At 46.6% G+C, this 11,839-nt stretch overlaps 1 protein-coding gene across 1 annotated transcript in view; it reads left to right on the top strand.

Moving 5' to 3' along the window:
* Positions 1-522: 522 nt before the first annotated feature.
* Positions 523-11,839, top strand: part of Smp_160160 (putative sialin (solute carrier family 17 member 5) (sodium/sialic acid cotransporter) (ast) (membrane glycoprotein hp59)) — a gene marked incomplete at both ends in the record, with an annotated part of 41,030 nt that continues 29,713 nt past the window's right edge. The window contains one exon of the mRNA XM_018797662.1: positions 523-862. Coding sequence (XP_018652682.1) covers positions 523-862 — 340 coding nt within the window. The remainder of the gene's footprint in view (positions 863-11,839) is intronic.

Below are 11,839 nucleotides of genomic sequence, written 5' to 3'. Positions count from 1 at the left end.
ACCAATGAAACCTTACCAAAAATATTTATCCAAGATAACAAGTCAAAAGTAAAGTACAGGAAATAACACAGTTGCTGGAGATGTTCGACTGATATCGTCGCTTATCCTATTCCACGTTAGTTGTTATTGGCTCCTCTTTTATGTCTTGGAAAAAATGCCCAACACTATGATTACGGAGGCCAAGTGACTTGACAAGTCTATTTGAATCCCCTAAAAACCTAAAGCTGTCTACTATGAGAAATTATGAGGACAGCGAAAGCAATAAAAGGGATTTGCAGAAGCATTTCACAAAGATTTTGGATATTTCTTCAAAAGCATCACAAATTCAGTATTTAAATACTATAAATTAGATGAATCAAATACAATGTGTACCACACAATATTAAAACGCATGACAAATACTGAAGCGCAAAAGAAAATTAGGTTCTTTTCAGCACGAGCTGTTAATAACGTATCAGACATTGGGAGTTCTTTGAAATTGTTTTAGCTAACTAAGTTATTGTACTTATTAATCGGTGAAAAAATGAGTTGTGTAACGAAAGTGTTCTGTTGCAAATGCCGTTACGTAATCGCTACAATGGGATTTATCAACCTAATTCTGATTTACATGATGAGAGTTGACCTAAATGTCACAATGCTTGCCATGGTTAATGATACAGTTGACAAAACGTCCACAAATCATACGTCATTTTTTTGTTCTGACTTTTATAATTACACGAGTCTTACGAACACTGAGGTATACTTCATTAAATCGGATAATACTTCTATGCAGATTAATGCAGGAGAGTTTAATTGGAATAGGTTGACACAAGGCCTGATATTAGGAGCATTCTTCTGGGGTTACATTTTAACTCAAATCCCAGGTTAGTTTCGTCTCTTTTTCTGTTTGGTTTATTTACTTTCTACTGAGTAGTAAATAAAGGTTTGTGCCAAATTGCGCGTTATCAAAACATTTGCTGAATCAGTCTATTTTATCATTTTTACAAGTTTTGTCTTTTCGATCACGATTTTAATATCTTTTGATAAGTATCACATCGATAGTGTAACTCAGATGATAATAAAACATTCACTGTTCTTATGTTCAAGATATAATAAACATTGATTTCAAGTCTTGCCAGCTACCAGTTCAGTAATATATGCCACCTGTATTTTATCGGAAATTATGACGATGTTTGGGCTATCTGTTTGCCTGGTGACGATTGTTCTAGTCTTCAATAATAAGGATAGGCGGTCTATCGACCTATATTAATCCTTGCAGTTTGTAAAACTGTGGAGGCACAATCTTTTTCTGAATATATCAACAGAAGGTGCTGATATTATGTGTTCTGGTAGAGAATCCCAGTAATTCACTAGGTGCGAGTAACGAAACTCAAGACGTAGACGATTTGACCTCGGTTTATGAACTTTCGTCGAACGTCTTCTCAAATGATCAGTCTTAGATAAGACATATCAATGTATTGTCACCCTTTATTCTACTGTAAGATTACGGAATTAAGTTGAGGTGTCTAAATCTGTCTTCATAAGATAGGCCAGATAGACCATTTACCACTTTAGTCTCTCCTCGTTGAACTCGTTCCAGAATATCCGCCTCATACTTGAAACAAGGATTCGTCGCTTGAATCCCATATTCTAAATGTGGTCGCACGAAACTCGGGTATAATAATCTACACATTTCCTCGTCCAAATACTGAAAAAGTCTACAAATAGACCATAATACTCTATAGCCTTTTATAGCAGCAGCCTTACAGTGACTGGTAGGTTTAATATCATTGATCAGTATGACTCCTTAATCTATATATTTTCTTTGGGTAACACGAATCCATATATTGTGTGGTAATACGAACCACCATTGTTGCATCATCACCCTCTTGTTGGGATTCACTTATAGTGACCATTCGTCTATTCATGCCACCAATGAATTGAGATCATCCTGTAATAATATTCTATCTGACATACTGTTTATGGGTCTCCAAATCTTTGTGTCATCGGCGAAGAGTAGAACGGATGGCTTTGCTGCAGTTGGTAATTCATTTACATCAAGTAAGAGAAAAGGACCGAGGATTGTGCCTTGGGGAACTCCATTTTTTACAGGTTTCCTCGATGGGAGAGCTCCATTTACCCTTACCCTTTGTCTCCTGTTACGGAGAGTCACTTATCCAGTCCATGACCTTGTAGTGGATGTCGAGTCGTGGACGGACTATGATCACCACTACTATTCGATTACGCGTACAAATATGACTTGGTTCCCTTGATAGCCCGTAAACCAGAAGGCTTTACTAGTCCAGATCAAGTATATTTATTGGCGATCTCGTGGTATCGAAATAATACCGAGACGTGCCAAAGAGTACAAGCGAACAAGCAGTGCGTGAGCAAGCTCGAACCAAACCAGGCGGTATATGGAACAAGAAGTGAAACGGATACAGTTAAACAAATACAGTAAAACAATCTCTGGTACAATTGGTTACAATAATAATAATTGTTTCTATTATTCCAATCGTGTTCTTATCGAGACTGGCCGGTCACTACAGGAGCCCCCCGCTAGAAAGGATTTACACTTTCGATACGTAGCGGTTTCATTCGTGGGACTGATCGCGAAACGTGCAATTGTAGGACGAAAACGTTGGCAGAACAGGGAGTGATCGTTGATCCTCGAGTTGCCACCAAAAGTCTTTGACGTAGAACGGTACCAGAAGGAACGTGCTGTATTGATTGCTTGGATTAGCATGCTACACCAGAGTGGTTTGTATCCAGAATCTGAAGGTTGCGTTCGTAGAGGTCCGGACCAGAAACGCTGCAGACGTAGGACGAAACCAGATTGAGCCAAGGAACCAGATGCGACCAGGATAACCATGTTCGGGACCAAATGTATATCATACGTATTTGGAGCCAGAGAGATCGACTGAGTGCGTTGACTAGAGCGTGGGTGATCAGGCCAGCTTTCGCGAAAGTTGACTGAAGTCGACGATACCGTAACAGCGATGGTCGGAGGCGTAGGCTCGGGGTAAACAAAAAAAATGATAGAAAAAGAGAAAAGTGTAGCTTTCTTGTAGTATAGGGGCAGATTCCTATACTGTATCCGTAGTTGGTTATGAGGTTAGTCGAGAAAGCGTACGGGTAAGCGTACTCGGCGACCAGAACGTGAGACGGTAGTCTCGTTCGAACCTCGTGAGCCTGCAATCTCATCCGCAGTCAAGGGCGGTGTGGTCTGTAGGTCTGGACGTGAGACGGAAGTCTCGTCCGTAGACGGGGCAGATGACACGTGCTGTTGACTGGGACGTGAGAATGTGGTCTCAGGTGCATCTAGCGTGGGATCCGAAGTAGATGTAGAAATCCCGCTAGAAGCTCTGATGGGTCTAACATTGGGTCTCGGCTTATCAGGTATAGCACTGTCATCGACGTGTGCTGGCTTGAGACGATCAATGCTGACTGTTTCGATGCGGCCACGTCGATCAACCTTGAAGGTCTTTTCGTGACGGGAAATCACGTGAAAAGGTCCTTCGTAAGGCTGTTGTAGAGGTTTGCGTACCGAATCTACTCGTATGAAAACATGTGAACAGGTAGATAACTCTCGAGGGAGAGCGACCTGTCGATGTTGTATACGAGTTGACACCGGAGTCAGTGTTCGCATGAATGCAGACAGTCGTTGGACGTAGTCTGATTCGCCGAACTTAGTGCTGCTCCGTGGTGTGAAAAATTCCCCAGGCAGACGCAATGTCGTGCCGTAAACAAGTTCAGCGACGGAACATTGAATATCTGCCTTTAGACTCGTTCTGATTCCCAGGAGGACGAGCGGAAGGGTTTCGTACCAATTGTTGTTTTCGTGTGCTCGAAGAGCACTTTTAAGTTGGCGATGAAACCGTTCAACTAAACCGTTTGATGCTGGATGGTAGGCGGTAGTGCGTATGCGTTCCGTACCAAGCAGCCGTGTTAGTGAGGAGAATAATGCGGACTCAAATTGTTGTCCTCGGTCAGTCGTGACAGTCGAGGGACAACCGTACATAGCTATCCATCGTTCTACGAAGCGGTGAGCAACTGTCTCCGCCGTAATAGACGTGATGGGAATAGCTTCGGGCCATCTTGTGAAACGATCAATGCATGTGAGTATGTGATCATACCCGTGCGATGGTGGTAATGGTCCTACAATGTCTATGTGAACGTGATCGAAGCGAGCATCAGGCGTAGCGAAAGTGCCAATAGGGGCAGCTACGTGCCTGTGCACTTTTGATCGTTGACATTGTAAACATTGTTTTACCCACATACGGACATCTTTATTCATTGACGGCCAGACGTATCGTGCAGCTATGAGGCGTAGGGTGGCTGCGATACCAGGATGAGATAGACCATGAAGGGCATCAAAGACGAGACGGCGATAAGCGGAGGGTACGATGGGTCGAGGGAGGCCCGTGGAAGTATCGCATAGGATAGTACCAGAGCTAGTAGCTAGGGGTACTTCCCGGCACTGAAGGGACGTAGACTGTTGTGCTTCCGTGCATGAAGTATCGTTTGCTTGGGCGGCGGCTATAGCAGGTAGATCGAGCACTGGCAAAGTAACTGCATTCAGTTGGATACGTGATAAAGCATCAGCAACACAGTTCGACTCGCCTTTGACATGACGAAGGTCTGTAGTGAACTGGGAGATATAGTCCAAATGTCTGCACTCTCGTGGTGAGTAGCGGTCAGACTTGGTATGCAGAGCATACGTCAAGGGCTTATGGTCGGTGAATAAGATGAAATTACGACCTTCTACAGCGTGCCGGAAATGTTTGATGGCGCAGTAGGCTGCTAGCAGTTCGCGACCAAAAGCGCTATATCTCGTCTCCGTGGGAGTGAGGCGTCGTGAGAAAAATTCGAGGGGCTGCCAACTACCGGAGATATTCTGTTGCATAACGGCTCCTATGGCGAAATCCGATGCATCAACCGCTATACTAAGCGAGGCTGATGGGTCAGGATGCACGAGAAGTGTGGCTTGAGCTAGGGCCGTTTTGATATCTGAAAATGCAGTACGTGCGGCGTCGTTCCATTCCAGTTTGCGTGGATTACCGCGAAGTAAATCGGTTAACGGTCGTAACTGTTCTGCCGCGTGCGAAATGAAGCGTCGGTAGAAGTTGACCAAACCGAGAAATGCCTTCAGTTCCTTGAGTGTGGACGGTACAGTGTACTCCATTATAGTACGTACTTTATCCTCACAAGGTAGAATACCCTCATGCTTAATAACATGACCTAAGAATTTCATTTCCTTCTTCCCGAGTTCACACTTATCGGGGTTGACTATTATTCCATTATCCGAAAGGCGCTGGAATAGTAGCGTCAGGTGTTGATAATGTTCATCTACGTTTGATGATGCGATTAGCAGGTCATCAATATAGACGTGAACAAAATCTAGGTCTCGTACAATGCTATCGATAAACCTTTGGAAAGTTTGAGCAGCATTCCGTAATCCAAATGGCATTCGTAGGAACTCAAATAAACCGAAAGGAGTCGTGATGGCAGTTTTCTCTATATCTTCAAGAGCGACTGGGATCTGATGATATGCTCGTATCAGATCGATCTTGGAAAAAATTGTCGTGCCCTTGAGTGATGCCGTGATGTCATGTATGTGGGGGATGGGATAGCTATCGAAACGTGTAGCTGTGTTTAACGCTCGGTAGTCTCCGCATGGTCTCCAACTAACCCCATCCTTCTTTCGAACCATGTGGAGAGGTGAGGCCCAAGGACTGTGAGAAGGACGAATAATACCAGTAGCTAGTAAATTGTCAAACTCACGTTTAGCGAAAGCTAATTTGTCCGGTGCCAGTCGGCGAGGTCTTGCCGTGACTGGTGGTCCGCGGGTGACTATGTGGTGTACCACACGATTGGTCACCGATGGAGTCTCCTCGAGAGGTTTAGTTAATTTGGGGAATTTCTGAAATAAAACGTGGAATAAATCGTCACGCGAATGAAATACACCTGTGATTCGGTACGCGTTTGTGTGGGCTTTAGAGCCCATAAAGTTGCTGTTCGACGAAGTATCAATTAGCTGCAGCCTACGTGAATCGACTAGCAATTCATAGTGCTGTAGGAAATCGATACCGAGTATAGCTGTGGGAACATCGGCAATGATGAACGTCCACAGATACTGTCGTCGGTTGCTCAGGTTGACCGTAAGTTGTCGTGTACCATAGGTGGGAATGACTGAGCCATTCGCAGCGCGTAGTCGAAGCATAGTGGCTTGAGACTTACTGTTACCGATAGGTACGACAGAAACTTGGGCACCCGTATCCACAAGGTACCTAGCGTTGGTGCGATAATCGTGCACGTAAAATAAACGGCCAACCTGAGGTGAAGTGCCGGCGAGTACGGCCGCATTTACTCGCCGGCTGAGAAGTTTCCCGCCTTGTATGAGCAGGGAGCTCGACAATGACGGGCACCGGCTCCGAAAGCACGGTGGAACCAGCACCAACCTGGACTCGCTTCCGAAACCGCCTTCTGGCGTGGCTTGGAAGATGCCCGCTTGGGGCGAGTCGTTACGGCTTTTCGAGATTGTGACCCGGGTCGGGGGACGTAGGGGGCTGGCACATTTGCGCGGTCTCGGAAACTGAGACGAGTATGGATACATCTGTCCCTATCCCCATGAGCCGGAGGTCGTCTAGCATCGAGATCAACGTTAGAACGGGAAAAACTAGCAACAAAATGGTCGCCTTTGGTGTTAACTCGTGCCAGAATCTTATCTGCTATGAGGGCCACCTTGTTGAGCGGGGTGTCCTCGAGCAGAGCCGTAAGGGTTGGCTGGATACTGACTGGTAAGGCTTCGAACCACAACTCTTTGACTATCTCAGAGTCAGCTGTCATGTTTCCTGCAAGGGATTGCAGGCGCGTGAGGTGGTGGCTCGGCTTAGCATCACCCATAGGGTGACGTGCTAAAAGTGTCCTCAATCTTTCCTCTCTTGATGGGAGGAAATGTCGAAGGATGGCATCCTTAAGACGGTCATAAACGTTTGGAACGTTCGGATTGAGGACAACCTCACGGACAGCGGTTAGGTGATCCCCGGGCAATGATTCCAAAGCGTAGGCGTACTTCTGCCTTTGATTGGTTATGCGGCGGATCTCAAATTGAGATTCCAGTGCCGCGAACCAGACTTCTGGATCATGGGGGATGAAAGGAACCGGTCGGAAACTGATAACCTGTATCTCGGAGTCTATCATATTTATGTTATTCTTATCGTTATCTACCATATTAAGTTGCCAAAATATTATATATTGAAAAAAATCAATACGAATATATGCAACAGATGTGGATAGATAAATAGACTCACCGGATTGATCTGGTTTGGAGAATTGGCCAAGTTTGACTTGTGCTCGATGGATTGGGTTACCAGCTGTATTGCGTGTTCCAACAACGGCTCACCAGTTTGTTGTGCGTGTTCCAAATACGGCTCACCAGTTGTAGTGCGTGTTCCAAATACGGCTCACCAGTTGTAGTGGATGTCGAGTCGTGGGCGGACTATGATCACCACTACTATTCGATTACGCGTACAAATATGACTTGGTTCCCTTGATAGCCCGTAAACCAGAAGGCTTTACTAGTCCAGATCAAGTATATTTATTGGCGATCTCGTGGTATCGAAATAATACCGAGACGTGCCAAAGAGTACAAGCGAACAAGCAGTGCGTGAGCAAGCTCGAACCAAACCAGGCGGTATATGGAACAAGAAGTGAAACGGATACAGTTAAACAAATACAGTAAAACAATCTCTGGTACAATTGGTTACAATAATAATAATTGTTTCTATTATTCCAATCGTGTTCTTATCGAGACTGGCCGGTCACTACAGGAGCCCCCCGCTAGAAAGGATTTACACTTTCGATACGTAGCGGTTTCATTCGTGGGACTGATCGCGAAACGTGCAATTGTAGGACGAAAACGTTGGCAGAACAGGGAGTGATCGTTGATCCTCGAGTTGCCACCAAAAGTCTTTGACGTAGAACGGTACCAGAAGGAACGTGCTGTATTGATTGCTTGGATTAGCATGCTACACCAGAGTGGTTTGTATCCAGAATCTGAAGGTTGCGTTCGTAGAGGTCCGGACCAGAAACGCTGCAGACGTAGGACGAAACCAGATTGAGCCAAGGAACCAGATGCGACCAGGATAACCATGTTCGGGACCAAATGTATATCATACGTATTTGGAGCCAGAGAGATCGACTGAGTGCGTTGACTAGAGCGTGGGTGATCAGGCCAGCTTTCGCGAAAGTTGACTGAAGTCGACGATACCGTAACAGCGATGGTCGGAGGCGTAGGCTCGGGGTAAACAAAAAAAATGATAGAAAAAGAGAAAAGTGTAGCTTTCTTGTAGTATAGGGGCAGATTCCTATACTGTATCCGTAGTTGGTTATGAGGTTAGTCGAGAAAGCGTACGGGTAAGCGTACTCGGCGACCAGAACGTGAGACGGTAGTCTCGTTCGAACCTCGTGAGCCTGCAATCTCATCCGCAGTCAAGGGCGGTGTGGTCTGCAGGTCTGGACGTGAGACGGAAGTCTCGTCCGTAGACGGGGCAGATGACACGTGCTGTTGACTGGGACGTGAGAATGAGGTCTCAGGTGCATCTAGCGTGGGATCCGAAGTAGATGTAGAAATCCCGCTAGAAGCTCTGATGGGTCTAACATTGGGTCTCGGCTTATCAGGTATAGCACTGTCATCGACGTGTGCTGGCTTGAGACGATCAATGCTGACTGTTTCGATGCGGCCACGTCGATCAACCTTGAAGGTCTTTTCGTGACGGGAAATCACGTGAAAAGGTCCTTCGTAAGGCTGTTGTAGAGGTTTGCGTACCGAATCTACTCGTATGAAAACATGTGAACAGGTAGATAACTCTCGAGGGAGAGCGACCTGTCGATGTTGTATACGAGTTGACACCGGAGTCAGTGTTCGCATGAATGCAGACAGTCGTTGGACGTAGTCTGATTCGCCGAACTTAGTGCTGCTCCGTGGTGTGAAAAATTCCCCAGGCAGACGCAATGTCGTGCCGTAAACAAGTTCAGCGGCGGAACATTGAATATCTGCCTTTAGACTCGTTCTGATTCCCAGGAGGACGAGCGGAAGGGTTTCGTACCAATTGTTGTTTTCGTGTGCTCGAAGAGCACTTTTAAGTTGGCGATGAAACCGTTCAACTAAACCGTTTGATGCTGGATGGTAGGCGGTAGTGCGTATGCGTTCCGTACCAAGCAGCCGTGTTAGTGAGGAGAATAATGCGGACTCAAATTGTTGTCCTCGGTCAGTCGTGACAGTCGAGGGACAACCGTACATAGCTATCCATAGTCCTACGAAGCGGTGAGCAACTGTCTCCGCCGTAATAGACGTGATGGGAATAGCTTCGGGCCATCTTGTGAAACGATCAATGCATGTGAGTATGTGATCATACCCGTGCGATGGTGGTAATGGTCCTACAATGTCTATGTGAACGTGATCGAAGCGAGCATCAGGCGTAGCGAAAGTGCCAATAGGGGCAGCTACGTGCCTGTGCACTTTTGATCGTTGACATTGTAAACATTGTTTTACCCACATACGGACATCTTTATTCATTGACGGCCAGACGTATCGTGCAGCTATGAGGCGTAGGGTGGCTGCGATACCAGGATGAGATAGACCATGAAGGGCATCAAAGACGAGACGGCGATAAGCGGAGGGTACGATGAGTCGAGGGAGGCCCGTGGAAGTATCGCATAGGATAGTACCAGAGCTAGTAGCTAGGGGTACTTCCCGGCATTGAAGGGACGTAGACTGTTGTGCTTCCGTGCATGAAGTATCGTTTGCTTGGGCGGCGGCCATAGCAGGTAGATCGAGCACTGGCAAAGTAACTGCATTCAGTTGGATACGTGATAAAGCATCAGCAACACAGTTCGACTCGCCTTTGACGTGACGAAGGTCTGTCGTGAACTGGGAGATATAGTCCAAATGTCTGCACTCTCGTGGTGAGTAGCGGTCAGACTTGGTATGCAGAGCATACGTTAAGGGCTTATGGTCGGTGAATAAGATGAAATTACGACCTTCTACAGCGTGCCGGAAATGTTTGATGGCGCAGTAGGCTGCTAGCAGTTCGCGACCAAAAGCGCTATATCTCGTCTCCGTGGGAGTGAGGCGTCGTGAGAAAAATTCGAGGGGCTGCCAACTACCGGAGATATTCTGTTGCATAACGGCTCCTATGGCGAAATCCGATGCATCAACCGCTATACTAAGCGTGGCTGATGGGTCAGGATGCACGAGAAGTGTGGCTTGAGCTAGGGCCGTTTTGATATCTGAAAATGCAGTACGTGCGGCGTCGTTCCATTCCAGTTTGCGTGGATTACCGCGAAGTAAATCGGTTAACGGTCGTAACTGTTCTGCCGCGTGCGAAATGAAGCGTCGGTAGAAGTTGACCAAACCGAGAAATGCCTTCAGTTCCTTGAGTGTGGACGGTACAGTGTACTCCATTATAGTACGTACTTTATCCTCACAAGGTAGAATACCCTCATGCTTAATAACATGACCTAAGAATTTCATTTCCTTCTTCCCGAGTTCACACTTATCGGGGTTGACTATTATTCCATTATCCGAAAGGCGCTGGAATAGTAGCGTCAGGTGTTGATAATGTTCATCTACGTTTGATGATGCGATTAGCAGGTCATCAATATAGACGTGAACAAAATCTAGGTCTCGTACAATGCTATCGATAAACCTTTGGAAAGTTTGAGCAGCATTCCGTAATCCAAATGGCATTCGTAGGAACTCAAATAAACCGAAAGGAGTCGTGATGGCAGTTTTCTCTATATCTTCAAGAGCGACTGGGATCTGATGATATGCTCGTACCAGATCGATCTTGGAAAAAATTGTCGTGCCCTTGAGTGATGCCGTGATGTCATGTATGTGGGGGATGGGATAGCTATCGAAACGTGTAGCTGTGTTTAACGCTCGGTAGTCTCCGCATGGTCTCCAACTAACCCCATCCTTCTTTCGAACCATGTGGAGAGGTGAGGCCCAAGGACTGTGAGAAGGACGAATAATACCAGTAGCTAGTAAATTGTCAAACTCACGTTTAGCGAAAGCTAATTTGTCCGGTGCCAGTCGGCGAGGTCTTGCCGTGACTGGTGGTCCGCGGGTGACTATGTGGTGTACCACACGATTGGTCACCGATGGAGTCTCCTCGAGAGGTTTAGTTAATTTGGGGAATTTCTGAAATAAAACGTGGAATAAATCGTCACGCGAATGAAATACACCTGTGATTCGGTACGCGTTTGTGTGGGCTTTAGAGCCCATAAAGTTGCTGTTCGACGAAATATCAATTAGCTGCAGCCTACGTGAATCGACTAGCAATTCATAGTGCTGTAGGAAATCGATACCGAGTATAGCTGTGGGAACATCGGCAATGATGAACGTCCACAGATACTGTCGTCGGTTGCTCAGGTTGACCGTAAGTTGTCGTGTACCATAGGTGGGAATGACTGAGCCATTCGCAGCGCGTAGTCGAAGCATAGTGGCTTGAGACTTACTGTTACCGATAGGTACGACAGAAACTTGGGCACCCGTATCCACAAGGTACCTAGCGTTGGTGCGATAATCGTGCACATAAAATAAACGGCCAACCTGAGGTGAAGTGCCGGCGAGTACGGCCGCATTTACTCGCCGGCTGGGAAGTTTCCCGCCTTGTATGAGCAGGGAGCTCGACAATGACGGGCACCGGCTCCGAAAGCACGGTGGAACCAGCACCAACCTGGACTCGCTTCCGAAACCGCCTTCTGGCGTGGCTTGGAAGATGCCCGCTTGGGGCGAGTCGTTACGGCTTTTCGAGATTGTGACCTGGGTCGGGGGACGTAGGGGGCTGGCACAT

This window comes from Schistosoma mansoni, chromosome 5 (genome assembly GCF_000237925.1).
Source record: "Schistosoma mansoni strain Puerto Rico chromosome 5, complete genome".
Classification (NCBI taxonomy): Eukaryota; Metazoa; Platyhelminthes; class Trematoda; order Strigeidida; family Schistosomatidae; genus Schistosoma; species Schistosoma mansoni.
Note: the sequence above shows the minus strand (reverse complement) of the source record. Positions and strands in the feature narration are given on the sequence as shown.